The sequence below is a fragment of the Pteropus vampyrus genome, unplaced genomic scaffold (genome assembly GCF_000151845.1).
Source record: "Pteropus vampyrus isolate Shadow unplaced genomic scaffold, Pvam_2.0 Scaffold146, whole genome shotgun sequence".
NCBI classification, from domain to species: domain Eukaryota; kingdom Metazoa; phylum Chordata; class Mammalia; order Chiroptera; family Pteropodidae; genus Pteropus; species Pteropus vampyrus.
In genome coordinates, this window is record NW_011888927.1 from 5,248,708 (window position 1) to 5,274,681 (window position 25,974).

General features: G+C 36.8%; 1 protein-coding gene and 1 pseudogene across 1 annotated transcript in view; one reads left to right on the plus strand and one right to left on the minus strand.

The window, feature by feature from the left end:
* The window catches only part of HECW2 (HECT, C2 and WW domain containing E3 ubiquitin protein ligase 2), a 204,836-nt gene that overhangs the window by 103,750 nt on the left and 75,112 nt on the right, over nucleotides 1–25,974 (plus strand). Inside the window, exon 13 of the mRNA XM_011369257.2 lies at nucleotides 10,879–11,064. Coding sequence (XP_011367559.1) covers nucleotides 10,879–11,064 — 186 coding nt within the window. The remainder of the gene's footprint in view (nucleotides 1–10,878; nucleotides 11,065–25,974) is intronic.
* LOC111745097 lies at nucleotides 13,749–13,864 on the minus strand (annotated as a pseudogene).

Below are 25,974 nucleotides of genomic sequence, written 5' to 3' on the forward strand. Positions count from 1 at the left end.
TTAATGACCACCTATTTTGCCAGCACAAATATAACTAAATATCTGAGCATTGACAGCAGGCAGTGGTCAGATTAGGCTTTGAGATTGTGGTACAGGTTCTCCAAAAGAAATACATTGCTGCAATCTGAAAAATAAATCAATAAAGAGAGGAATATTTTAAAGATACATGAAGTTTGTTTGGAAGATCAGGTTTTTTGTTTGTTATGTTTGGTGGGGGAGGTATGGTGATTTGTTTAGGATGAAGTACATTTACATTTCCTTCCTTTTACTAATGTGTCTATTCTTTAGAAGCCCTACCTCTGTGATTTCAGTAGTTGCCTAAAAATGTTAGTATCATCTAAAAGAATAAATCTTTTGTTAACCAGAAGATGGTAAGAAACTTCCAATTTTTAATCAGTGTTCTAAATAGAAATCATTTGTTTCTCTCCTTTACCTATTTGCTTTCATTTCTTCTAGTCCTGACCTTTAGCCAAAATTCTACCTCTTTCGTGATCTTAATTCCTTAACCAAGAAATCCCTGACAACCCTCCCCCACACCCCCAATTAAATTCTCATGACAACCAGCTTCTCTAACTCTACTCACATGCCCATTTCCCACATTATTTTGGAATTACAACTGGGACTAGGAAATTTTTTATTTTACTCAGAAAATATTGACCTCCTGGAGGCACTAAGGCATGTGAGGTCCATGGAATGACTGAAAAACGTTGTACACCTGTTTTCTGGTCATGAAGCATGGCATTTAACAAAAATGTTTCTAGGGAAAAAAAGAGGCTTTTTGAATATTATATAACTTATGCTAAAACTTTTGTGAAGAAAAACATTATAGTGTGATAGGAAAAATTAGAAAGCATTTCTTTATGATGTGAATCTTAAGTTGGATCACAAAATAAATAACAGACATCGGTTGGTAAAAATGGAGTAAGAGAGCCTTCTAGGTGGAGCACCTACATGAGCAAAAGTAGAAGTGAAAAAATGTATCCTATATGCATGATGAATTATTTTACTCATCCAATAAATGTTACTGAAAACACGATTTATGCTAGAAATTATGGTAGATAGGGAATTCAATGAGCTTCTTACCCTAGGGTAGACAAATAATAAGGGTAACTTTAGAAAGATGGTTATAGAATGCCTCTCTGAAGAAATAGTTTTGAGTTGAAAGCTGAAAGATGAGAAATCATCAGCCATGGGAAAAGCCCAGGGAAACTCAGTCCAAGCAACTGGAACAGCAAGTGAAGGGACCCCAACAATCTGAAAAAAGCAGAGGGACTGCTGTGTAGTGATAGGAAGAGGCAGTGATGTGATACTGGATTGGAAAGTCAGCAAGATACAGATCATGGATCTGGCTGCAAGATACAGATCATGGATCTGGCTGCAGGATATGGCAAGGAATTCGAATTTTATTCTGCGATCAGTGGGAAGCCCTTATGCACTTAGTGTGACATGCTCCAATTTCGAAACTATAGAAAGGCAGGAGTGAAAACAGATAGTGAACATAAAGGCTTTTCCATGGCCCAGGGGAAAGACAATGATGACTGGAACCATGATGTTGATATGCAGCTAGAGAGAAGTGCATGGATTTGAGAGATATTTTGAAAGCAGAATCAATAAGACTTGGTGGAAAATTGGTTGTTAGGGAAGAAACAAGAAATACTTCCAGAGCTTTGGTTTGACAAAGGGTTTAATCTTGTTGGATCAGTCATGCTGATGTGGGAGTAAACAGCGCTACATTTGACTAGGTATGAGGGAGACACAAAGAAAGAGGTTTTGTGTTTCAGGAAGGATTTTGGGTATAACACAATGGGCAAAGGGGGATTGCTCCACAAGTCTCTGAGGCTGAGGGAATGGCTTGCTGAAGATATTAATCAGAGGAAGGTTGTAGCTGCACATGGACTGATTTAGAATGAGGGAAACACTGGCCTTAGAAGTCGAGCTAGATGTAATCTATTCATCATGATATGAGTTGATAAGAACCTAGACTGGGAGATAAGGAAATAGAGAAGGATCAAGCACGAAAGGAGTCACAGGCAGAAGTTGTCAAGATTTGGAGGGTAAATAGATAGACCAGAATCCGATGATGACTCTGAGTGTTAATAATAATAACATATAAATAATAAACGAGAATACATGATTAATGAATAATAAGAGGAAAACTGGAATTAGAGTCCTGTTAAAGGAATGGAAGAACATATTGAATTTAACAAAATAGATTATATGCCTTAGGAAAAATAAAGTAGACTACAGGGAAAAGTAGAAGTCAGCATAGTCCTATCACCAGTTGTTGGTGAGATTATTAGTGTGTACATGTTTATTGACATTAATATATTTCTGTCTTCTTTCATTAGCTTTGCTTTATATGTATAAGCATCAATCTGGCTTTACTGCTCATTATCTTCTGGTTTACAGGTTTAGCTTGGAACAGAGAAGAGGTGGGAGGAGGGTGAACAGTGAATAGCATGCTAGCTGTTGGATTTCATGCAAGAGGAATTAGACTTGCCATGCATTCAACTTAGCGACAGTTTGTTGATTTCTTATTATGTCCTAGGCACTGTGCTAAGTGCTTGAGATAAAAAAAATGATAGCAACTGTGGGTCTTGGAGTCCCAGACTTGAAAACACATTCTGGTGTAATGAGTAGAGTTAGAAATGCAATGAAAATGGAAGGCCATAAAAAAACACGCTGCTGGAATGAGTAATTAACTCTGGGAAAGGCCCATGGAGCAGCCGTAGAGGGTTTGCATTTGAGATAAGTTTCAAAGGCTGAATAGGAACTTGCCCTAGAAATGAGAAGGGCCAGTGCATTCTAGGTAGAAGGGGCATCATTCGCAAAATAAGGGATTCAATTTATGAAGTTGTAGGGCTATCTCGATAATTACTAAATTCTCAATATAGTAGTTTTTTAGTACTGAAACTAGATTCTTAGTACAGTAGTTTGGTGTTCTTGGTGTGTTGAGAGCATAGGACATTAGTGAAAGTCAAATTTGAGCCTGGAAAGGTAAGCAGAAGCCAAGTTACATGAAACTAAACTTGTGTGTGGGCAATTTTAGGATATGGTAGGCTGTCATGCACGGAAGAATGGGCTAACATTTAGAAATGTCACTCTAAAACAGAAAGTGTCATGGCGTGGTGGGAATAGCTTTGGACTTGCAGTCAGATAACACAAGTTTTCCTTTGATGTTTGTTCATTTGTCATGCATTTGCTCAACCAATATTTATTAAACATCTATGATTGCCTGGTACATTCTAGACTCTGGGGATAGAGTGGTAAATAAGATAGATAGAATGGAGTAAAGATAACAAACTAGTGAACAAGAAAAGATAATTCAGATAGTGCAATGTAGCATGAGGCAACTGAAACAGTATAGGTGACCGGGCTAGGGTGACTTGCAGATAAGTTACTGGGAGTGCTGGCTTTAGATCAGATGGATGGGAAGATCTCTCCAAGGGAGCTATATATTCAAGCTGTTGTAAAATGTCAAGTGAGTTAAAAATCCGGGAGCAGAACCTTCCTTGCCAAGGAAAAAAGAGCAAAGGTACGAGGGCACGAATGAGTTTATCGTGATACACAGTACAGTCAAAGGCGTGAGCGGGACTTTAGGAAGCGGGGCTTGTATGATTTGGCAAGGGGTTTGGGTTTTATTCTAAATGGAATTTATTCTAAAGGGATTTCCTATAGGGATGTAGTTTCAATTTTTAAAAGCTCCTTCCAGCTGTCGAGAATGGGTTTTAGAGGGAAAATAGGCATCAAGGAGATAAGTGAAAACACCCTGTAGTGAAACATGCAAAGGGCTTGGACTAATGCAGTGGCAATGGAGATGGTGACAAGTGGATGAATATGGGACATAGTTGGTAGGGAGAGCTGAAATTTTTGCTAATAGATTAGAATGTGGGGATAAGAGAGAAAAACTTTAATAAAGAGCTACTGATTGAATTGTAGTGTTTGGGATTGGGGGTGGTGGTTTGCTGGTAAATGTTTAACCAATCTGCTCTCTGAAAGAAAAGTGTGTGCGTGTGTGCGTGTGTGTGTGCATGTGTGTATAAAATATACATATTTTACCAATGTAAAGCACATAATTTATAAATTATAAAATACGTTGAATACTTTTGTTGATTTTTGCCAAACTGTTTATCAGTAGTCAATCTGCATTTGTAACTGATAAACAAGTATAGTTCCAATATGAATGTTCCTGTTTGTTTATGTTCACAAAGCAAGACAACAGTGAAACAGGGGAGACACGTGTCAGAACTTTACACTTCTCTGTCAATGAGGCCAGCACTTCTTTGTTGAGCCAGATAAGAGTTTTCGAATACCAGACATGTATTTTTTCATTTTTTAATGTGTGTGCTATTTGCAATGTAACAGCACAGTTTGAAGTGTAATCTATATTATTTTTAGCACTTTATTTTCTCCACCAATTTCTTTAGTCCAGACCTTATGTCTAGAAAAAGACAGCAAGCTTTTCCTGTAAAGGGCCAGAGTACATATATTCAGTTTTCAGGCCAAGGACAACATGTGAATGAACAGATTGGCTGTACTCCAACAAAACTTTGCAAACATAGCCAGCCAGTCTGTAGTTTACCACTGCTAGTCTAGAACCCACCAAATAATAGAAGGCCTGATTTGCAATTACCGATTTCTGTAGTGTTAATACTCCCACTACGGCCAATTTCAAGCTACCAATATGACCTCACTAAGCACCGAGTTCTATCTTCTCTATATGGGCTGCCTTTTTTTATACAAGTTTCTCATCATGGTAGAGTTTCAATTAAAGGCTGGATTCTTAGTCATTGGGTTGTGGTATAAGGCTGCGGTTTTTAAACTTGGTAGGCTTTTATAAATAAATGGATATTCTTGGTTTTCAAACATTAGAGATTCTGGTTCGCTAGGTATAGAGTGGATCCCAGGATTCTGTATCTTTTTTTAAGGCCCCTTAAGTGATTCTGATATTTGTAGTCTGTGACCTGTAATTGCAGATTCTCTAGTATAAAGAGATGTTGCATTAAATGACCTCACTACCTTTGTCACAACCATGATTCATCAGGACTCATGACAACCGACTTACTTAAACTGTGTAAAAATACTCAGTAGCTTATTCATTTTTTGTTTAGTTTATTTTCCTGTTTTCTTTGGTTTTCCCATTTCTTTCCTCGGGCATGAGTTTAAAACTTATTTTGCTGGACAGCCCATCTTAATTTTAAAATATTCTTTCTAAAGCATTTTAATTGTTTTCTTCCTCCTACTTGAATTGTAGTCATTACCGGCTTAAAAGATCATCCATTCTGTGCATCTGTGCATATCTATAAGATTTAAATTCCGTTGGGTTTTAGAAGGTTTATTTCCCTGATTTATGTATGGCAGGAATTAAAGTTGCTGGATTTTTCTCGCTGATGGTCTCAAGGTATGAATTTATGGGGATAAGTTGGCCAATTTTTTGTAAAGGGCATTACTTACTGGAATTTCTTTTCCTAGAGTAGCAGAATATGTTACAAAACCAACTTTAATTTACTTTCCTTATTTTAAGATTTATTATCTAGCCTTTTTTTCTTGAATTGTTTATGATATATAACTGTTTCACTAGATTCTCTTTTTATATTACTGAAAATGTTCAGCATACAAAAGGAGTATATTAATTTAAAAGCTTTCCTAATTCTCTTTTTTTATGACTTGAAGATATCAGTTTATGTTGTAGGCTAGTCATGAAAAATAGATTTCATGTAGCAGTAATTTACCTCATCATCTTTATTGAAAAGAACAAAATTAAGGAAAACTGGAGAAATAAAATATTGGTTTTTTTCTGTTTTGCATTATAGTTGCTTTAAGATATATTCTACTGCCCTCTATTGGTTGTGATTAGATTTCTTCCAAAATTGTCTTGATAAAACATTTCCCATGATAACTCAAAATTTAGTTATTAGTGTCATGCCTTTTATAGTTGGCATGCCTGTGTTTGTCTAATAATTGTCATATATAAATGTATTTATTATATGCAACTGAATAATGTTTTCAACATATATGCCAAATAGTTATTACTGTCATTTTAATAAGCTCCAGAAATACATTAATTCCATCATAAAAACTCTTTAGTACTTAACGAAGAAAAATATTGTCCCAAAATACATAAACTTATTCTTACAAATCAGGGATTCCTGCTATTGCAAAATAAATGAATTGATAATTTACAGTTAGTTTGGTCAATATATTAAAATTCCTCTCCATTTTACTGTTTAGGTAGATGATAAGAATGTAAAATCCCTGTGATTAAGAATATAGACAAACTGTAAGATAAAAATAAAAACAGACTGTGTAAGACAGGACTATTTCCACATTCTAGCATACATGGTATGGAAACAATGTTATTTGATTTTGTTTATAATAAATTCTGTTTAGTGAATAATATATACAGATGATCACATCTGTTCCCACATATGAGAGACATTTGTTATAGATGCAGTCATGATATCTTCCAAGCATAAATTCAGAATACCTATTCTTAATGAAGGATTTTCTAAATATGAGTGATATATTTTATTTAGCAGTAATGTGCTTACCTGTATTATGGAACAGAACAGAATTAGATGAAATCAACACCAGGTCAAGTAATCCAGGACATATGGTCACCATAAAACTAAAAACAAAAACAAAAACCCTGCCACAAAAAGAAAAAAAGGATTATTATTTGCATTGGTTGTTTGATAAGAACTGAATGTTTACACGTAATTTTCTTACTCTGCTGTCAAATGGCAGAAACATTTTCCTCAACTCCTTTAAATATTTTTCATTTGTAACATCTCAAACACTTAACCAAACAAAACACATTAAGCTCTAAGGAGTACTATTTTAACAAAATTTCACTAGAGAAATTCAGTTGATCATTCAGTTGATCACTCACTCAGCTGTCAAGTGTTTATTTCTTGCTAGGAAGACAAGAATCAACCAAGAAGTTTGAGAAAAGCAGTTTTGGAATAGAGAAAGACTAACTGAAAAGGATATTATTTTAAATCACATCAAAGGAAAACAAAACCTGTGCTGTTTAGAGTTCATTCAGAGGGGCTCTGTCCACTATTACCAACTGCCAACTGGACTTAACTGCTTGTGTTCACACATGACAGCTTCACAGGTGACACCATTCTGTGCAATATCATGAGTCTGTGCTCTGAAGTAAGCCCCATTTTGCCCTTCTCGAATCTACTTTTATTTCAAATAGAAAATCACACCCCTTTATTGCGCCTTTTTCTAGAATATTAAAACAAAACAAAACATCAGTTCAAACAAAGAAAAGGATTCTCACCCAGTTAGAACCACTGAACCCCAGAGACAGAATAAATAACTTTTTTCTCTTAACTCACACCTCTGTCGATGGCAGTTTATATGAAGACTAAATTCTTTCAATCTGATCTCACCTGTTTAGTGTTTCTCGACTCCTTGGACCACTCTCATCCTTAGCTCTGCTAGTTCTATCACTGTATTTCAGTATTTGTACTGCCATTGTGGCCTTTGGTTTCCAAACTCTACTTTCTGCCTTCAGTTTCCAAACTCTACTTTCTTCCTCCCACCTCCCCCTATAATTTTCCTTCTCCATCCTTTTGAGTGATCAGGCCGTGCTCATTTCAGTATCTTCAGGGTTTAGAGTAGGGCTTAGCACCCAATTTATCAAAGGTTATGTACCCTTCTTTAGTTAAGAATTCTGGCCCAAGATCTTCAAAGACCTCAAAAGTAGAAAACAATTTTATTACTATCATTCATGTTATAACATAGGTATGGTAGTTATAATCCCTTATGTGTTCTTTTACTTACTTCTATTCTATATTTTTATAGTGATTTTTACTTCTACAAATCACATTTATATCCTTTGTTTGATTGGATTTGAATCCTACACACTTGTGAAGAAGGCAGGATAGTTATTATTACCCCATCTTACAGTTGAGTAAATTGAGGCAGAGGTTAAATGACTTCTTTCTCTCTGTCAATGAATGATAGGGCTGTGACTAGAATCTTTACCACAGTTTTGTATGAACTGGAGTATAAATATCCTTTCTGAACCAAATTTCACAGAAAGGATATTTATACTCCAGTTCATATATATACATAAACTGCAATATAAATATATGTTTATAAATAGTATACATATTGAATAAACATATATAAAATATATTCAAAATAGAATAAGCATGTGTATATAAACAGGTGTAACTATATGTTACGTGTATATACATATGTAAACATAAATTAACATGTATATGTAAACAAATTATGTATAGTTTCTTAATAAAAATTTAGAGGTCTAGAGGGATGTTCCTGTTTGCAATAAGTGTTTTTTATAGCCCCTAATAGTCATGTGCATGTTATTCAGACTTGAAAAACCTATAATTCTAAAGGTTGTTTGCTAGTTACTAATGAGAGAAATCTTTCTTGCACTTAATTTACTTTGGTAGATATTTTTTTGCAAAGATCACTCGAATGTGGCACTATATTACATGTCTCATTGAGTAGAGAGGAGGAAGATGAAAGGACATAATTAATTATAAGACGAGTCTAAAGCCTTCGATGCTTAAAGAGCTGTCCAACCCCAGAGAATTACTTCAAGCCTGAGGCTTGGATGGATTCCCTCGCCTAATTATCATTACTTCTTGCCCTAATGAAATTCTGCTTCTTTTCTTTAGCGAAGTGAAGAGCATTTCTGGTGCTTTGGATAAAGAATCAGGATGTGGCCTATTAATTTATTTTAATCAGGGAGGGAGGAGTGGGGGTGGGGGTCAAGAGATATACCTATTTAGAACAACAGTTAATCTAATGATTTATCTGACAGAATTATTCCACTCTAAATTGTCCCCAAAGAGACTTATTAGGGAATATGAATTGAAAGCTCATTACCATCACCTCCACACACGTTAGTGTGATCTCAGGTCTCTAAGCTTGCAATGGCTTATGTGAAAATATACTAGCAGCACAAAGCCAAATGCAAAAAAACACATGTCTTGCTGATTGTATGTTAAACTCCAAGGTAGGGTCAGCCACAGGCTAAACTATTAATTAGCTTATGTTTGTCTCTGACAAACCTGCGACCTCTTTTATTAGTCTCCTTTGCTTTCATGGTATCACCTTCTTATTCTCTCATGATCTCTAATTGCCCAGAACCCCTGCTTAGGCCTGCTTGGTTTGGCAGTACTCTGTGCTCTGAACCTCACAATTTCTCACAGCCATCAAAACCTCCTTTTCTTCAGGTTGAAATATAACCCCAAAATATTTTATACTCGGCGTATTAAGGAACTAGTATACTAGTATTTGAGGAAAGTTCAATGTGCTCTTCCTCTCTCCTTCCGTTTTGTTTTAATAGGGAAAAAATATTTTAATGCAAAGTGAAAAGTATGTAATGATGGTGAATCAATCAGAATAACTATATAATGGTTATTTTATGTACTTTAGGTTACATGTCAATAATGGCAAATAACACATCTCAGTGACTTAAGCTAACAAATGTTTGTTTTACATTCCAAATTGGGCCCAGCCTGGGGAGCAGCCACCATTTCAAACTTTGCCAGTTGTTGTGCCAAAGGAAAGAAAGCTGTAGAAGGACTCACACCGGCAATAAATGTTCTGACCTAGACATGACACATCTTGAGGGACCCCAGAAAATTAGGAGCAATGTTGACGGTCCTCATACTCGTTCATCTTTTATTGTCAATAGCTACCACAGTACTGGGCACAGCAAAGACAATGAATGTTTATTAAAATGAAGTGATTTTCAGGGATTCTGGTTCCTTTTGGGTTTGGCTTTGTTTGTCTTAAACTGAAATAAATAACAGAACCTATGATGTAAAACCCGAAGGCCTCCAGATTCAGTGTAGTGTCCCTGGGACACTAAAGGTAGGAGGAATTCAAAGCCCTTTGAATCTATCTGAGAAGAATAGAATTCCAGGCTTATATCATTCAGGGCAGTTTCATAAATATCATATTTCTTCTGATGATTCATGGAAATAGCTCCACACAGTTATTACTTTTGTACTCCTTGGTGCATGGTATTGTGCAGTGAATATTTGTTGACTGACTTATATGTGGACAGACCATGGCTTATGGTCAGTTTTTAGAATCTTCTTTAAGCATCAGAGATGAAGTCTTAGCATCTTTGACAAAACAATCACTTTTTTATGTGGTTGTTTAAGTGGAATTTTATTAAATGTGCACTTTGATCATATAGTCCAGCCATATAAATACATAGGAACAATAGAGAGAGAAAGAAAAAAAAAAAAAACCAAGATATATAGTTCAGGAAGTTCTATTTACCATTCCATCCACTGAAAGTGTGAGATGAAGAACCTCAATCTACCATGGTCTCAGTTGAACACGACTCAACTGTGAGAGCAACTGAGCCCATTGCATGTACTTCTGATATCCAAATATATGGCCAAGCATTTTTCCCTACAATTTGACTTCTAAATGTATGCCCACTGCTTCATGTGGCATTCACTCAAATAACCAGTAATCTGTACCAATGCTGGAGGGAAAACTGGCTATGTTGGGGCTCGCTGTGAGGTGGTCTGTTTGTCTCCAGCATGGTGTGATTTTGACTGTATGTATGTGTGTCTGTTTGCCTAAAAGCAACTTTAGGACCTAACATCCCCTATAAAATGAGACTCCACAGCATTCTTATTCATCAGAGACCTAGACGTCATTGGCGAAGATGACCTTACTTTCTGTAGTCTGTCTATATTATTTTGATTAAAATATTTTGCTCTGTCTGCTGTTTCCATGTGTATATCTAGAGTTATGTTGAAGCCTACATACCCATAAGTAGACTAGATATACCCACGTATAGTATACATGTTGCTTTTGCATGTCACAATCGGTTTAACATTAGCTCTCCATCCTTTTCGCCAGAGTGCCTACCGCATGTTTACAAACAACACGTGTTTGAAGCACATGATCACCAAAGTCCGGCGGGACACCCACCACTTTGAACGCTACCAGCATAACCGGGACCTTGTGGGATTCCTCAACATGTTTGCAAACAAACAGCTGGAGCTGCCGAGGGGCTGGGAAATGAAACACGATCATCAGGGCAAGGTAACATGAATTACTGGGGGGAAGCTGCTGAGTGACTGGGGGCTGCCTGTGACCTTGACACTTGGCTCTGCCCTTCAAGAGAGGGCTGAAAGCCCTTTGTGTGGTGAAACAGTCCATCTCCTGGTTTGAGTGAAACTTGGACAAGCAGATTGTTATTACAAACAGTTAAATTACACTGTTTTGAAGTAGTGCATGCAGTGGACAGGTGTGAGGGCACTTGTTCACCATACACTCACTTTTGCCTGGATATTCTTCTATCTGTAATCTCTCACCATTTTCTGCTGATTAGAGAAAAGATTTTGTAGGAAATGACACTTCCTTCTCCCTTGCTAAATAGCTTGTGTTATGAGTAGTTGAATAAAAGTTGTATTGTTTGGCGAAGGTGGCTAGGAGGTTGCTAAGCAACTGCCCAAGGTGTGTCTTTGTGACGCTGTCTGGGCTTGAGCCTCAGTCTTGTTGGTTTAAAACCTGATTTTGTTAGCACATTAAATAAGACTCATAAATTGATTAATTTATGATGAGACATATGTAGCTGTTTCTCACAGGCCAGAGTAACCACATGTGTATTTCTTTTGTAGACAGATGAAGCTGGGTTATAATCAGAAGGTTGTTAGATAAGTATGAAATCAGAATGAGAAATTTAGTAATTTTTATAAGGTGTTCCTTTATTTACTTAGCCCTTGTTTAGCACTAACTATGAGCCATGAACTGTTTAAGCTTTTATATATTTAAGCTCTTAACAACAACTCCATAAGGCAGTACTATTATAATTATTGGCAAGGAGCTTTAGGTCCAGAGTGGTTCAGTGACTTGCCGAGTGTCACAGAGATGGGCAGCGACTGAGCTGTGCTCTAACCCAGGCAGTCTGGTTTAAGGGTCCATGCTTTTAACCATGACATTATGCTCTCCAAGTAGTAACCAACCTCAGTTTCCCTGTCTGTAAAGAAACTTGAAATATGTGGTTCGTAGGGTGAGGAGGATTAAAATAATACGATATTTAAGGTAACTGTGCTTGACTCATTCATTCAATAAATATTTATTGAGTACCTATGCAAATTACTAATAAGCCAACTACTTCATACAACTGCCATTCTCCTGGAAAGAGATGGGCAATAAACAAATAAATACATAGCATGCCAAGAGCCTGTTAATGCCATGATTTAAAAGAAAGCAGGGGTCTAAGAAAAGGCAGAAGTGGAGACTTATTTTATATAGGGTGGCTGGGGAAGGCCTCACAGACAAGGCTATACGTGAACAGAGACCTGAACGAAGTGAGGAGAAAACCGTATCGGAGGAAGAGCATTCAAGGTGAATGATATGTGTAAAGTACTCAGTAAATGCCATTCTCCTCCAAAGTACCCTCTAGCAATACTGCCACAGTAGCATCTTATTTATCCTGAACTCAGCTTCCAACAATCTCATCTGAGAACCTATAAACAGTCAAAATAGGTGTTACAAAGTGCATGTATTTTAATGCATGAGAGGAGCGCTCAGATTCTCATTGAAACTATTAATTTTTTTTCTGTAAATCTTTTTAATAAACCTCTAATTCCCAGCCCAGAAAAGATTAGATGTGGCAAGCATGAAAGTTAGGATAGGTGAAAGAGAATGGTTTTGTGATTATGTCCCTCGATCGCAGGTAAAATGGCACTGTATCAGTCAGGTGGGCATGGCAATTAAGGACTTTGAAAAAAACACTGATGGAGTTATCCCTGGGTATACAAGAGCAATAGCATACCTAGAATTCAGTTCTGTTCTCAACTCTGACATTTACCTGGTGTCATGAAGAACTGTACTCATTAGAGAACTATGTCCAAAGAAAACCAAGTTGCTATAATACTACATATATTTCTACTTTGTGTAGAGACTTAACTTGCTACATCATTTTGTATCTTTAGCTAAAGGGGATTGGGAACTTGTAGTGTACACTAGAAGTGGAGGAGATAGTCTCTTTCTACCAGTCATAATTTGCTAGACACGCTTCAGGAGAGAGCTTATTAATAACCTCTGGATCTTGAGAAAAGTTTAAATTGCATTTAGGATACTGTTTAAGATGAATTATGATGAATTATTAAGAACAAGATTTGTCTCATAGCTTTTATAAAAGTGTTGATAGTTAAACAGTGGTAAACATTATCTCACCTCCGTGGATAACACAGCTATCCATCTTATTCCCTGAGGGCTTTGGACTCATGTGGGGGTTTTAACCTAAAGTTGCAGGCATTGTAAAGAACCCTGAAAGTGGGCTGGTAGATAGCTGACCTCATAATCTACTGGTAGATTTGCAGTTGAATGCTGTTTGGTGTGCAAGGACCCCTGTCTTATGGTCAAAATTGATTATCAGACAGGCCTGAAAGCTTATCACTTTAGCCTGACCTCTCTGCTTCATGACTTAGGATTTTAACAAGATTTCTAACTAAGCGGGACACCTTAACTAAAGCAGATATACCTCCCTGTGACTTCTTCCTATCCTTCCTTTACAAATGACTGGCTTCTGATGAACTAAAATAACTTAAAAGAACATTTGGGAGAGGCTCGCGCTGTGTCTGTGTTTGGTTGCGCTGCTTTTGACTGCACTTTAGAAGTTGTAGCTTCCATCTTCCAGGCAGCTAATAGGTTTTCTTCCATGCCCTGAAATTTTAGCCTCCCTTTTATTTATTTACTTATTTTATTATTATTATTTATGCCTACAGCACCTGGTCTTCCTAGGTGGTCTCTCATCCAAGTACTAACCAGGCCCGACCCTGCTTAGCTTCCGAGATCAGACATTGGGCTTGTTCATGGTGGCATGGCCATAGACCATGGACCATCGCTCCACTGGGGCACAAACCCAGGACTTTCTGCATGTAAAGCAGATGTGCTAACCGCTACACTATGGAACCATGTCCTAGCTTCCCTTTTATCAATGAATTGCTTTGCTTCCAGAAAATTTAAAGGGATGAACTTTTTTTTATTTACTATAATAACAAAAGCTTTTAAATATTGTTAAGTTATTTTCTACAATGATGACTGATTTCTAGAATCGACATGGAATAAGATGTCCAAATCTTCATCTGCATGAAATGATTCTTAAAAGGAATGTTCTCAGATTTAGTCTTTCAGGCTTATGAAATTTGGTTCTATGTCCTCTTCTCAAGTGCAACATCTTCCTTTCATGTTTCATTTAGTCATTCAACATACTTTCGAATGCCTGCTGTGTGCATGCCACTGTGATAACAATGATAAAAGCTAACACTTAATGTAGCATTATGTAACATGTAACATTGACTATGTACTAGATGATGTTATAAGCACTTAGATTAGTTCCTTTCATGCTCATAGCAGCCTTATAGATAGCTGCTAGGTTTATCCACATTTCATAGAAGAAACTGAGGCACAGCATAGTTAAGTGAATTGACCAGCATCCCACAATTAGCAAGCGATAGAATTGAATTTGAACCCAAGAAGTCTAGCTCCAGAGTCTGTGCTCTTATACTGCCTTTCTCCAGTGAGTTGGGTGAATGGATATCTTCAGCAATTATAATGAAGGTAGTAAAAGGTGCTGTGGAGAAGGTGGGGGCTTTCGGACACATCCTCGAAGGGTAGTGCATTGGATGGGTTGCTCCTAACTTTCCAGGTGTAAGCGATCGGTCCTTTCTTGAATCCCACATAATTTCACTTGCATGGTTTCATGACATCTGTCCCCATCTGTCTCATGGTATAGTTCTTCCCAAACAGATGATCCCCTTCTCGGGAGTTATATTTATTTTTTAATTACCCCCTTTTCTACTCCAGTGCTTTCCACATAGAAGGTGCTCAGAACAAGTTTGATGAATGACTGAAACTCGTCACCAGTAGTTTCACTGTTATTCAATAATCTTTGCTTTGGACAAATGAAGTGGCTGCCAGCCTCCCTCCCCACTCCAACTCCCTCCTGTGCTCTCACCAGAAGTAGCACCTAGATTTGCCCCATTTGTCTTCACTTAAAGTTATCTTGGATTTTTCACATTACATGTTTGAACAAGGTAGTGATTATGCTTGCAGTTTAGCTGTCTTCAATTTTTTCTAATTACTTAAGTGCAAGGGTTTAAATTGGGTGAGATTTCACAGGATTCTAGATCTGGTATGCTCTTTTGGGGAGTTTTAGGGTGAAAAACATCCTCGACTCACATAGAAGAAGTAAAATTTTTAAAAATTAACCATTAATTAAAGAATAAGAACAGAATATTGGGCCTTGCTAGGTAATATGGTGATGATGGTGATGACAATGATAATGATGATACCTGCATTTATTCAACTCGTACTATGTGCCAGGCACTGTACTAGATACTTTTCCATGGATCATCTTATTTATACTTAATGGCACTTTATGAGGTGGGTATTATTATTATTATTATCCACATTTTACTGAAATTTAGGGATATTAAATGATGTGTGTATTAGCAGGCAAGGAAGGAATCCAGGATTCAGACTCTAGTAGTGTGACTCTTAAGCACTGCACTGTACTGGGAGGGATTCCCTTTGGAAATGAGAGATGCTTTATCATCCCAAGGAAGAAGAGTTTCAGGCCAGATGCTGAGATTACTGGTATCCTTGAAGGCTGAATGACATGTAAAGGTATTGATTAAATCACTGGTGCTCTGGCAAAGACCATATCACCAGAAACACATACTTGGCTCCATGCTTAAATATCACAAAGTCTTTATGGCATTCTTATATACTAAGGGCACATGGAGTTCACACACACTGATGGCTTATGAGATGTCAGGCTCTGTATTAGATGCCAGGCTCCATGCTAAGGATATTAGTTCATTTAATTTTCACAATAATCCTATGGAATAGCTTTTATTATAGATGAAAGAAAACAAAGCTCAAAGAGGTTAAGTGTGCAAGTAAACTCTTAGATACAAATCCATGTCTTTATTCAAAACCCGTAATAATTTTTCTAGGCAACATAAGTCTAGAGCTCACTGGCCATTAACCACCTAACTTGAAATAATGTCATTTAAATTTACTGGATCCGAGTTTCCTTATCTCTACAAATTAGTAGGTTGATCATCTTTTCATGTGCTCATTGACCATTTGTAAATCTTCCTTGGAAAAATGTGTGTTCGAAGTCTTTGCCCATTGGGTTATTTATTTGTTTTACTGAGTTGTAAGAGTTTTTTATATTTTTTGAATATTAGTCCCTTATCAGATGTATGCTTTGCAAATATTTTCTCCTGTCCTGTGAATTGTCTTTTCACTGTCTTGATGGTATTTTTTATAGCACAAAAATTTAATTTTGATGTAGCCCAGTTAATTTGTATTTCCTTCTGTAGCTTGCGCTTTTGGAGTTATTTCTAAGCAAGCATTATCTAACTCAAGGGCACAAAGATTTACCCCTGTGTTTTCTTCTAAGTTTTATAGTTTTAGCTCTTACATTTAGATCTAGGATTCATTTTGGGTTAATTTTTTTGTATGGTGTCAGGTAAGGGATTCAACTTTTTTTGCCTGTGGATATCTAGTTGCCCCAACACGTTTGTTAAAGACTGTTCTTTCCCATTGATCTTATTAGTTATTAGGAAAATCCAAATCAAAGGCACAGTGAGACTCATTTAATTGGCCATAAAACAAAACAAAACAAAACAAAACAAAACAAAACAAAACAGTAGAAAATGGTAAATGTTTGCAAGGATGTGGAGAAATTGGAACCCTCATCTATTGCTGGTGGTAATATAGTGCAGCCGCTTGGAAATGGTTTGACAGTTCCTAAAAAAAATGTTATACAAAGAGTTGCTACATGATCCAGCAATTTCACAAGTAGGCATATATGCAAGAGAAATGAAAATATACTTCCACACAGAAACATGTACACAAATGCTCACAGTAGCATTGTTCATAATAGCCAAAGAGTAGAAACAACCCAAATGTCCATTAACTGGTAAATGGATAAATGTGATAGATTCATACAATGGAACGATATTTGACAATATGAAGGAATGAGGTACTGCTGATACACCATAGAGGAACCTTAAAAATATTCACTGAGTGAAAAAACTAGTCACAAAAATCACATATTGTAATATTCCATTTATTTGAAATGTCCAGAATAGACAAATCTATAGAGATGTGAAGTAGATTTGTGATTTCTTTGTGTTGCACAGGGACTGGGGAGTAAATGCTAATGACTATAGAGTTTCTTGAGGGGTGAAGATGTTCTAAAATTATGGTGATGGTTGCACAATCCTCTTTATATATATGAAACAATGAATTGCAAACTTAAAATGGGTGAATTGTGTCGTATTTAAATTACACTCAATAAAGCTGTTTAAAAAATTAATAGGTGGGATAAGAGAAAGGTCAGCATTCCCTTTTTAGCTCCTAGATTCCATAGATCTCTGATTCTGCAGTCTTGATGTTTGAATAGTATGGTTCCCAACTGGATTCGCTATCAAATATGTAATACTTTTGGCTTTTAATTACATTTGGAAAGGTCTCCTTCAAATTCGATAGTGTGTTTTAATCAATATTTTGTTCCATTTCTTGATTTCCTTAATTATTTTGATTCTGTAATAGCGGAACTGGCAATTAAGCCAGTTTTCATTTCATGCAGGATTGTCCTTTTGAGACTGTACTGTGATCAACATCTGTGTATATTTGTTAAGTCGAAGGCCTAGAATTTTCACCTAACATAGAGGACACATTTGACTTGCCTTATTTTGAAATAAAACATGTAAGCAAAGAAAGCGGCCCCATACAGAAAAATTTTTCAGCTTGCTTCTTATTGTAATAACTTTTAAATTTTTGTACACTCTCAGGAGTATGAAAATCAAGGGTAATTTGGGATCTGGGTTACAGTGTTGATATAGACTATATTTTTATAAGAAATAGCATCAGTAGTATTAAAATATGAGTTAAAAATGCTTATGGTTCTTGGCTGGGTTTGATCATTAGTATGTGCTCACGGGGATAATGTATCTGGAAGATGAATATGAGCTTTAATAAAGAAAACCAAATGTTATTTAACTTAGGAGTCTCTCTCTCTCTCTCTCTCTCTCTCCTTCTTCTTCCCTCCCTTCCCCTTTTCTCCTTTCCCTTCTTTCCTTCCTTCCTTCCTTCCTTCCTTCCTTCCTTCCTTCCTTCCTTCCTTCCTTCCTTCCTTCCTTCCTTCCTTCCTTCCTTGCTTCCATCCTTCTTTCCTTCCTTTCATCCTTCTTTCCTTCCTTCTCTTTTTTCCTTTCCTTCCTTCCTTTTTTCTTTTCTTTCATGCCATTATTAACTGAATGGATTTGAGAAAATACTGCTGCAGTGGTGTCATGATTTCTGGATCCATCACTAGCTGATCTGACCTCTGTGAACCTCAGTTTTTCCTACTGTGAGGATTAGTAACCTTTCTGGCTCCTGGAGCTGCAGTGAACATCAACTTTAATAACAGTGGGGTTACAAATGGAAGAAAATGGAAGAAATGGAAGAAAACTATTAGTGTTATAATTATCGCAACTTACTCAGTAATTGACTTAATATGACTTGAGTTACGGTGTAAAAGATAACAGCTGTATAATTTTAAACTTATACAGGTTTATAGTTTAGTTTGGAGAAAGCAAAGGTATGGAATATACAAAATATCTACAAAATAAAATAGGCCATTTTATTTTATTTTACATTTTGTATTTTCTTTATTTTTAGCCAGGAGTTATTGCTACCCAGCTTACCAAAATCTTGATTTGAATGGTTGGGTAGAAGTAAGGATATATAAAGAACAGTAACTAAAGAGTTTCATCTAGTTAGAATTTTGTGAAAGTGTTAATTTGTTGTTAATGGCTAAATCCTTACTCTAATGGGAGAGACATAATGGTTTTATAAAGGATATACTGTAGGATTAGCAAATGTCCTATTCCTCTTCTTAACAAACTACTGATCTCCTTTAACCATGGCGATCCATGGCTTTTTCAAAGCAGACTTCCTTCTGTTGTCTTATTCTTTGTTATCCATGTTGTTCATAACACCGCAGGATAGTCCGTGCTCAGATGTTTGCTCCTACCTTAAAACCGTATAACAACCCAGAGCGGCCTCTGGTTCTTTACCACGAGTGCTCTCATTGTGATCATTATGGTAGGTTTGTTCCCCTGCTGGATCAGTGGCCTTCTGCTCTGGTGGTTACATTCTCTATCAGCTATGGTCATGGAAGTAGAGTTTTTAAAACATGCTTAGCAAGATAATTTCCTCCTTAGAATGGGACCTGAAAACAGATCTAGACATTTGCACAGCATCATGTACATCCTATGTAAAGCCATTAAGCACCCCTCCTCAGACTGTCTTACCCTTAGGCCTCTCATTTGGAATGTGGACCATGCACTGGCGCAGGGTCTGCAAGGGTCCGGGGCAGATTGGCTTAGTTCTGGTCCAGGGTACCGGGGAAGTTTTCATAGCAAACTGAACCAATTTGAACTGAACTTTGAATGATGAGTTGGATTTTGATAAAAAAAAGAGATTATGGACGAGAGAAAATGGAGGACGAGGAGGAAAAACACCCAACCTAAAGGCGTAGAGACAGGAACACACCAGGTAGGTGTGTTTGGTTTCTTTGAAGAAGTTACGGGTTAATTTCGAGAGACTCTACATAAGACAGACACAGACACACAGACGTGCGTGCACACACACACACACACACACACACACACACACACACACGCATATCCTCTCCCCACCCCCCCACCTGCTGGTGATATAAGTTTCTATCCAAAACCTGGCAGGCTCAAAGCCCAACCCAGATTCAATTCGAATCTGAAGGCCAGAAAACACCAATGTCTCACTTCTCTGTCCTCGGCCTTTTTCTTCTGTTCTGGTCCTTCATTAATGGGATAAGTTCCACCCACATTAGGGTAGGCCGTCTGCTTAACCAGTCTACTGATTTGAATGTTAATCTCATCCAGAAACACACACCAGACACATCCAGAATAATATATGGCCAAATGTCTTGGGTACTCTATGACCCAATAAAGTTGACACAAAATTAACCATCACAGACCCTCATCAAGGAAGTAAAGTCAGTGGAAACTTCATTGCAGAGGGTTAAGGATGACAGAGAGAGTGATGCAAAACGACACGGATAATTAGAAAAATACTGTGAAGTTTCTTATTTCTTAAACTTACATAATTGGTTATAATTTGATTTAATTTTTAGAAAAAGTGTTATTTTTGATTCCCTTTTCAGATGTTAAGTATGGAATAACTTTTTTTTTTTCTGCCTCTTTATTTTATACTCTCAAACAATATTAACACAGGGTGTTTTCCCCAGCTCTTTCTACATGGGCCTAAATTAAAATACTAAGAAACTTTGAGCTTTAAAAATGACATATGATAAACTTCATGTTTTCTTTTTTTAATAAAAATGAAAACGGTAACCATCTCCATATTGAAAAATGAGATGCCCTTTCCCATAGTTTCTTATGTTTTTCCTTATAAAAATCTTACGCTATCATATCGCCCAGCTAAACTAACATCCATTTCTATATCCAAACTTTGTAACTATAGGGGTTTGTGACTTTGGATGTCAGATCGGGGGTCTTGGTGACCATGGCAAGTGGCACTTATGGTTATGAGGATAGATTTTTGGAAGAGAACAAATGTTTGTACAGTGAAAGTTATCACAGTCTGAACCTACTTGAGGATTCTCTGATAGCCTGTGTGGCTGCAGAAGTTGTGCTGGCGATGATATAGAATCTCATTTAAATCCCCTATGAAGATGATGCCACAATTTATTGGGTCAGGTTCATCTCAATGAGTAAAATGCAACTTATTTTTTAGAGGTCTCTAGTGAATACCAAAAGTCTCTTAGCAGGATAAGTTCTGTACTTTGAAAAATACAGAGTTTTTCTTTTTTGGTCAATTTGATCACTACATTTATTATTTTTGTGGCACATCTCTTTAATTGCTTTGAAACAAGTAAAATCTCTTTGCAGTGGTTACTTGGTTTAATCACTTCAAGTTACACAGCAATCCAGGTGGAGATGGAACTAAATTCTAAATGTATGGACATAGCACTTGGTTTTTAGACAATCTCTTGCTCATTTTTAAGGTGGTAAAATGGTGTTAGATTTTTTTTTTAAATGGCATAAATACAGACAAAAGGCAAATGTAAAGAATGTTTCTTGAGCAGTGTACCTTTTTGAATGAGAGAACAGAGCAGTGATTGGTTTGATGAATGTATTTCTAAATAGAAAGCTAGACCTATGCAATCTTGAAGGAATTCTTCAAGTATAGAGATGGACTTTATCTTATTTTAAACAATTGTCTTCATGACCTGCATTGTATCTTTTAAAAAATATATAATATGCTATTTTAAAATTTCATGGCAATGATCTTCTACTCCACCTAATATGGGCTGATTCGTAGAACTATTCTCAGTCTTCTATAGTGACGTGCTGATATATGTTTAACAACGATCTCTCCAAGGACAGTGTGAAGGAGGGCTGATTTGTAGCATTTGCCATTTTCCATGGTGTAAATTCTCCCACCATAGCCAGTTTCAGGCTGCCAGCATCACCGTCAGCCAGCTCACATATTACTTTAAAATTTCTTAAAATTTCTCTCATGAGCCAGGACAAGCCACCCCCAGGGCATTACTGGCTTATCTCTAATATTTCCAACACCTAAATATGGCCATTCTCAACATATAAACTCTCTCTTCTTTAGCTAACATTTTACATCTGAAGTGTTAGGGGATGTTGTACTTATTCACATCTAACCAACCAGCTGTTTCCAGAAATCTAGCCCAAGTACCATGATTCCTGTTTTCTCTCCTAGATCTCTGATTATAACAGTTTAACTAAATAACCTTCTTTAACTTTTGTGTGACTGATACAGATGTCATGAAATATATGGGACCACTACCTCCTTCTAATGAACCAAGTGGTAGAAAATGTAAGCATAACCATTTTTTATTTATAATGAACGGTATCATATAGCCTTTTTGATCTCCGCTGTTGGTAACGAGGTTCTGTTTGGGATATAATATAGAGAAAATAATAGCATATAATTCTTTATAATTGGAGAAATACTAGGGAAGTAGCCAGGAGCTGAGAAGAAATTTATATGTTGGAAGAGAGAGAATGTGTAAGTAAATACAACCTTTATAAAAATTAAAGTAGATTACAATGAACTTTTTTGAGCATTTCTAAGACTTTATACATTTGAGAAGCCAGAGTTAGAACAGATTCATTACACAGTACTTCTAACTTATAAATCGTTCTTCTTTCATTGTTTCCATAGCTGTTTAGAAAAAGAAAGATAGATCTGATGTTGTGTCTTTCTGTAGCGTAGTTACAAGTGCTTTTTGTTTTATTTTGTTTACATGGTCTTTTAATATGGATTTCTGGTTTGGCAGAATGTTAACTGGAAACAATTTCAAACTTCTGTAACTTAGATTTGTTGTGTTTGAGGTTGATATTTCTTCACAAATACTGATGGCTTTTTCTTTTCTTAAAATAATAGAAGCTTTAAAAAAAAAGAATTGTGTAAAGAGAGAAGTGTGTTTTGTTTGGCCTTGCTAAAATACCACTTGGCTCCAGCCAGCCCATATTTTCTGACTGTGACCATGCCCCAAAGCAGTGAAAGGATAGAAGTTTTTAAAACTGAGATTTAAGTGTGTGTGTTTGCATTCCTTTCAGTTTTTAACTGTGCTGTTAGTCTTAGGTGGACCAGCACTGTGAAGCTTGAGTGAACTTCCTTAATGAAACTTAACAGTAGGGAATTGATGTTGTTCAAATTTGCTTTGCTAGTGGCTAATCTGAAAAAAGACTCATTTTTTTTGATGCAGTTGCTTTTTTCATGGCTTCTACATTCTCAACATGCTGTTTATCTAGACAGTATTTATTAACACATTAGATACTTTCATAAATAAAGACAGGCTATTCAAGAATAGTGACATAAAAAGTGACCCAAATTTTTTTATAAAGAGTATTAGGTCAACTTCATTACTGGCTTGAACTAGTTGGGATATCCTGTGGGAAAGTGATCCATTTCCCTGACATAATTGAATTGTGCATCAGAAATAGAAATGGCAAGCTTAAAATTTGCACAGAGATTTTTTTATGTTTCCCTTCTGTTTGAAACTAGAATACATTTTTCACAACTCAACGGTGACCTGAGTGGTCCCCTTTATGTAGATAAAGCAAAGCACCAGGAAAACCTGTCTAAGGTCACACGGCGGACAGAGCAGAGCTAAAATGCATGCTGAGGAATTACTGCTTTGTGCCACATTCTGTTAGTGCTGTAGCTATGTGGTTTTGATAAAGGTCTGAATTGAGCCTTTCTTCCCGGTACTTGGCAGACTTAAAAAGCATGTGTAAACAATATACACATTCCATTTGACTCTGAAACTGAACTCCTCATGGGATACAAATAGCACCTACTCCACACCCACAGCCATGTCTTCAACAAGTTCACGATGCGAATTGTGCACAGTATGGACAGTTTGCTGTCTGGCAGCAGTCTTTTCAGCACTGAAACAGTGGTGAGTCCCAGCACTGTGAGTGGCTGTTATTGTCAGCCTAATTCAATAAATAATTAAATGCTTTTCTAAAATCAAGTACTGTGTTAGATGTGTAGGGAACAGGAAGAACATAAAAAGGAAAAGATGGCACGTAAAAAGCAGAATGGAAAAAAAAAAGAGAGAGAGGAAAGAGGTACTGCTCAATGGGCTTTGGGGTCAGACAGAAAAACAAGTTCACATCCCAGCTTTAAAGGTTCCCAACTATACATGTCACTTAAATCGAGAACTGTTAGGCATTTGTATTAAAGGTGAATGATAATGAGATATCATCATTTATTAAATAATAATCTTTATTTATAATAGTGATTGCTGGCTTATGTGTTCTTCTGTACTTTTAATTTTAGAAAGACCACATTTCATCTGCCTTGCTGAGACTTCAGTTTATCAGTTAGGATTTGGTTTGGCTGTATTGTAACAGAGACACATGCAAAGTTTAATATACAAGATATTATTCTCTCAAATAAAGAAGTTAAGAGACAGAAAGTCTATGACTTTTAAGGTGGTTCCTCAAGTTGTGAGATCCCTGGTTCCTTCCAGTTCTCTGCTCAGTTATTCTTCATCTTTATGGTTCATATGGCTGCTGGAGCTCCGGCAATTATATCTGTGTTTCGGGGAGCAAAATGGATGGAGAATAGAAGGATTAAAAAAAAAATTTTTATTTTAATTAGTTTCAAGTATACAGTACATTGGTTAGACATCTATATAGTTTGTAAAACAGTCCCCTCCCAATTACTCCCTCCCTCCCCTGACCCTCCACCTAGCCAACATGTTAATGCTAACTGCATTCCCTATGCTGTGCTTCCCATCCCCGTGTCCATCCATCGGCTACTAATATGTACTTCTTTAACCCCATTCTCCCAGTCCCCCAAACTCCCCTCCCCTCTGTCCTTCACCAAATTGTCCACTATATTTGTGAGTCTGTTTTTGATTAGGTTCTTCTTTTTAATCCTTAGATTCCACATATAAGTGAAATCATATAGTGTTTATCTTTCTCTGACTTAAATACCTTCTAGGTCCATCGAAGCAATGTTTTTCCATCCCCTTCCTTTTAGTCTGTATTTTTAATCTGAAGCGAGTCTCTTATAGGCAACATGTAGGGGTCTTGTTTTCCTTTCCATTCATCCACTCTTTTAGTTGGAGCACTTAATTCTTTTCCATTTGAGGTACTTAAATTACCATTCTTTATTCCTGTTTTTGATACATGTTTTTTCTTCTTAAAGAAGTCTCTCCAACATTTCCTGTAATACAGGCTTGGTGGTGATAAATTCCTTCAGCTTATTTTTGTCTGGAAAGCTCTTTATCTATCCTTCGACTCTAAATGTTAGCTTTGCTGGATAAATTATTCTTGGTTGTATATCCTGAGTTTCATCCTGTCGAATATTTTTTGCCAAACCCTTCTATCCTACATAGTTTCTTTTGAGAAATCAGCTGCCAGTCTTATGGGTGTTCCCTTGTAGATAATTATTTGTTTTTCTCTTGCTGCTTTTAATAGTCTTTCTTTGTATTTAATCTTTGGCATTTTAATTATGATGTGTCTTGGTGTGGGCCTCTTTGGTTCCCTGCTTTTTGGAATCCTCTGAGCTTCCTGGGGTTTTATGTCCATTCTTTCACCAGGTTAGGGAAATTTTCCATCATTGTTTCTTCAAACAGCTGTTCAACATCTTGATTTTCTTCAGGTATGCCAATCAGATATTTTTGGAGCCTTTATAGTGTCCCATATCCTCTTTAAATTATTTTTATAGTCTTGGCATCTTTTTTTTTTTGCCATTCTGATTGAGTGTGCTGATTGGCTTTCCTGTCCTCTAGATAGGGCGTTTGATCCTCTTCTTTTTTTACTTTGTTTATTCCTTTGTTTATCCCATTTAATATACTTTTCATCTCAGATAATGTATTCTTCATTTCTGACTGGTTCCCTTTTATATGTTTTTGATCTGTTTGTTGAAGTTCTCACTGAATTTATCTACTCTTCCCAAAACTTAATTGAGTATCTTCATAACCAGTGTTTTGAGCTCTGCATCTGTTAGATTACCTGACTCTATTATATCTGGATCTCAGTTCTCTTCTCTCGTATGATTTCTGCGTCATTGTCTTCCCATTTTGGCTGTCTTTCTGTGTCTGTTTCTATGTACTAAGCAAAGCTCCTAAGTATCCCAGTCTTATTTGTGGTGTGGATTTGTGAAGTAGGTGTCCAGTGGCACAATGAGAAGAGGCTCAGCTACAGGCCAAATTTAGCCCAAGCCTCTACCCCTCCGGGGCCAGCTGTTAAGATTCAGCAAGCAATCCACAGATGCTGTGCTTATACTTGCCTCAAAAGGCCACACCAGAAACCAAGGCCAGCTGCCTCCAGTGTGAGTCTAGGTGCTGCTCAGCAAGGAGCACCTGACTTGCTGAGGATA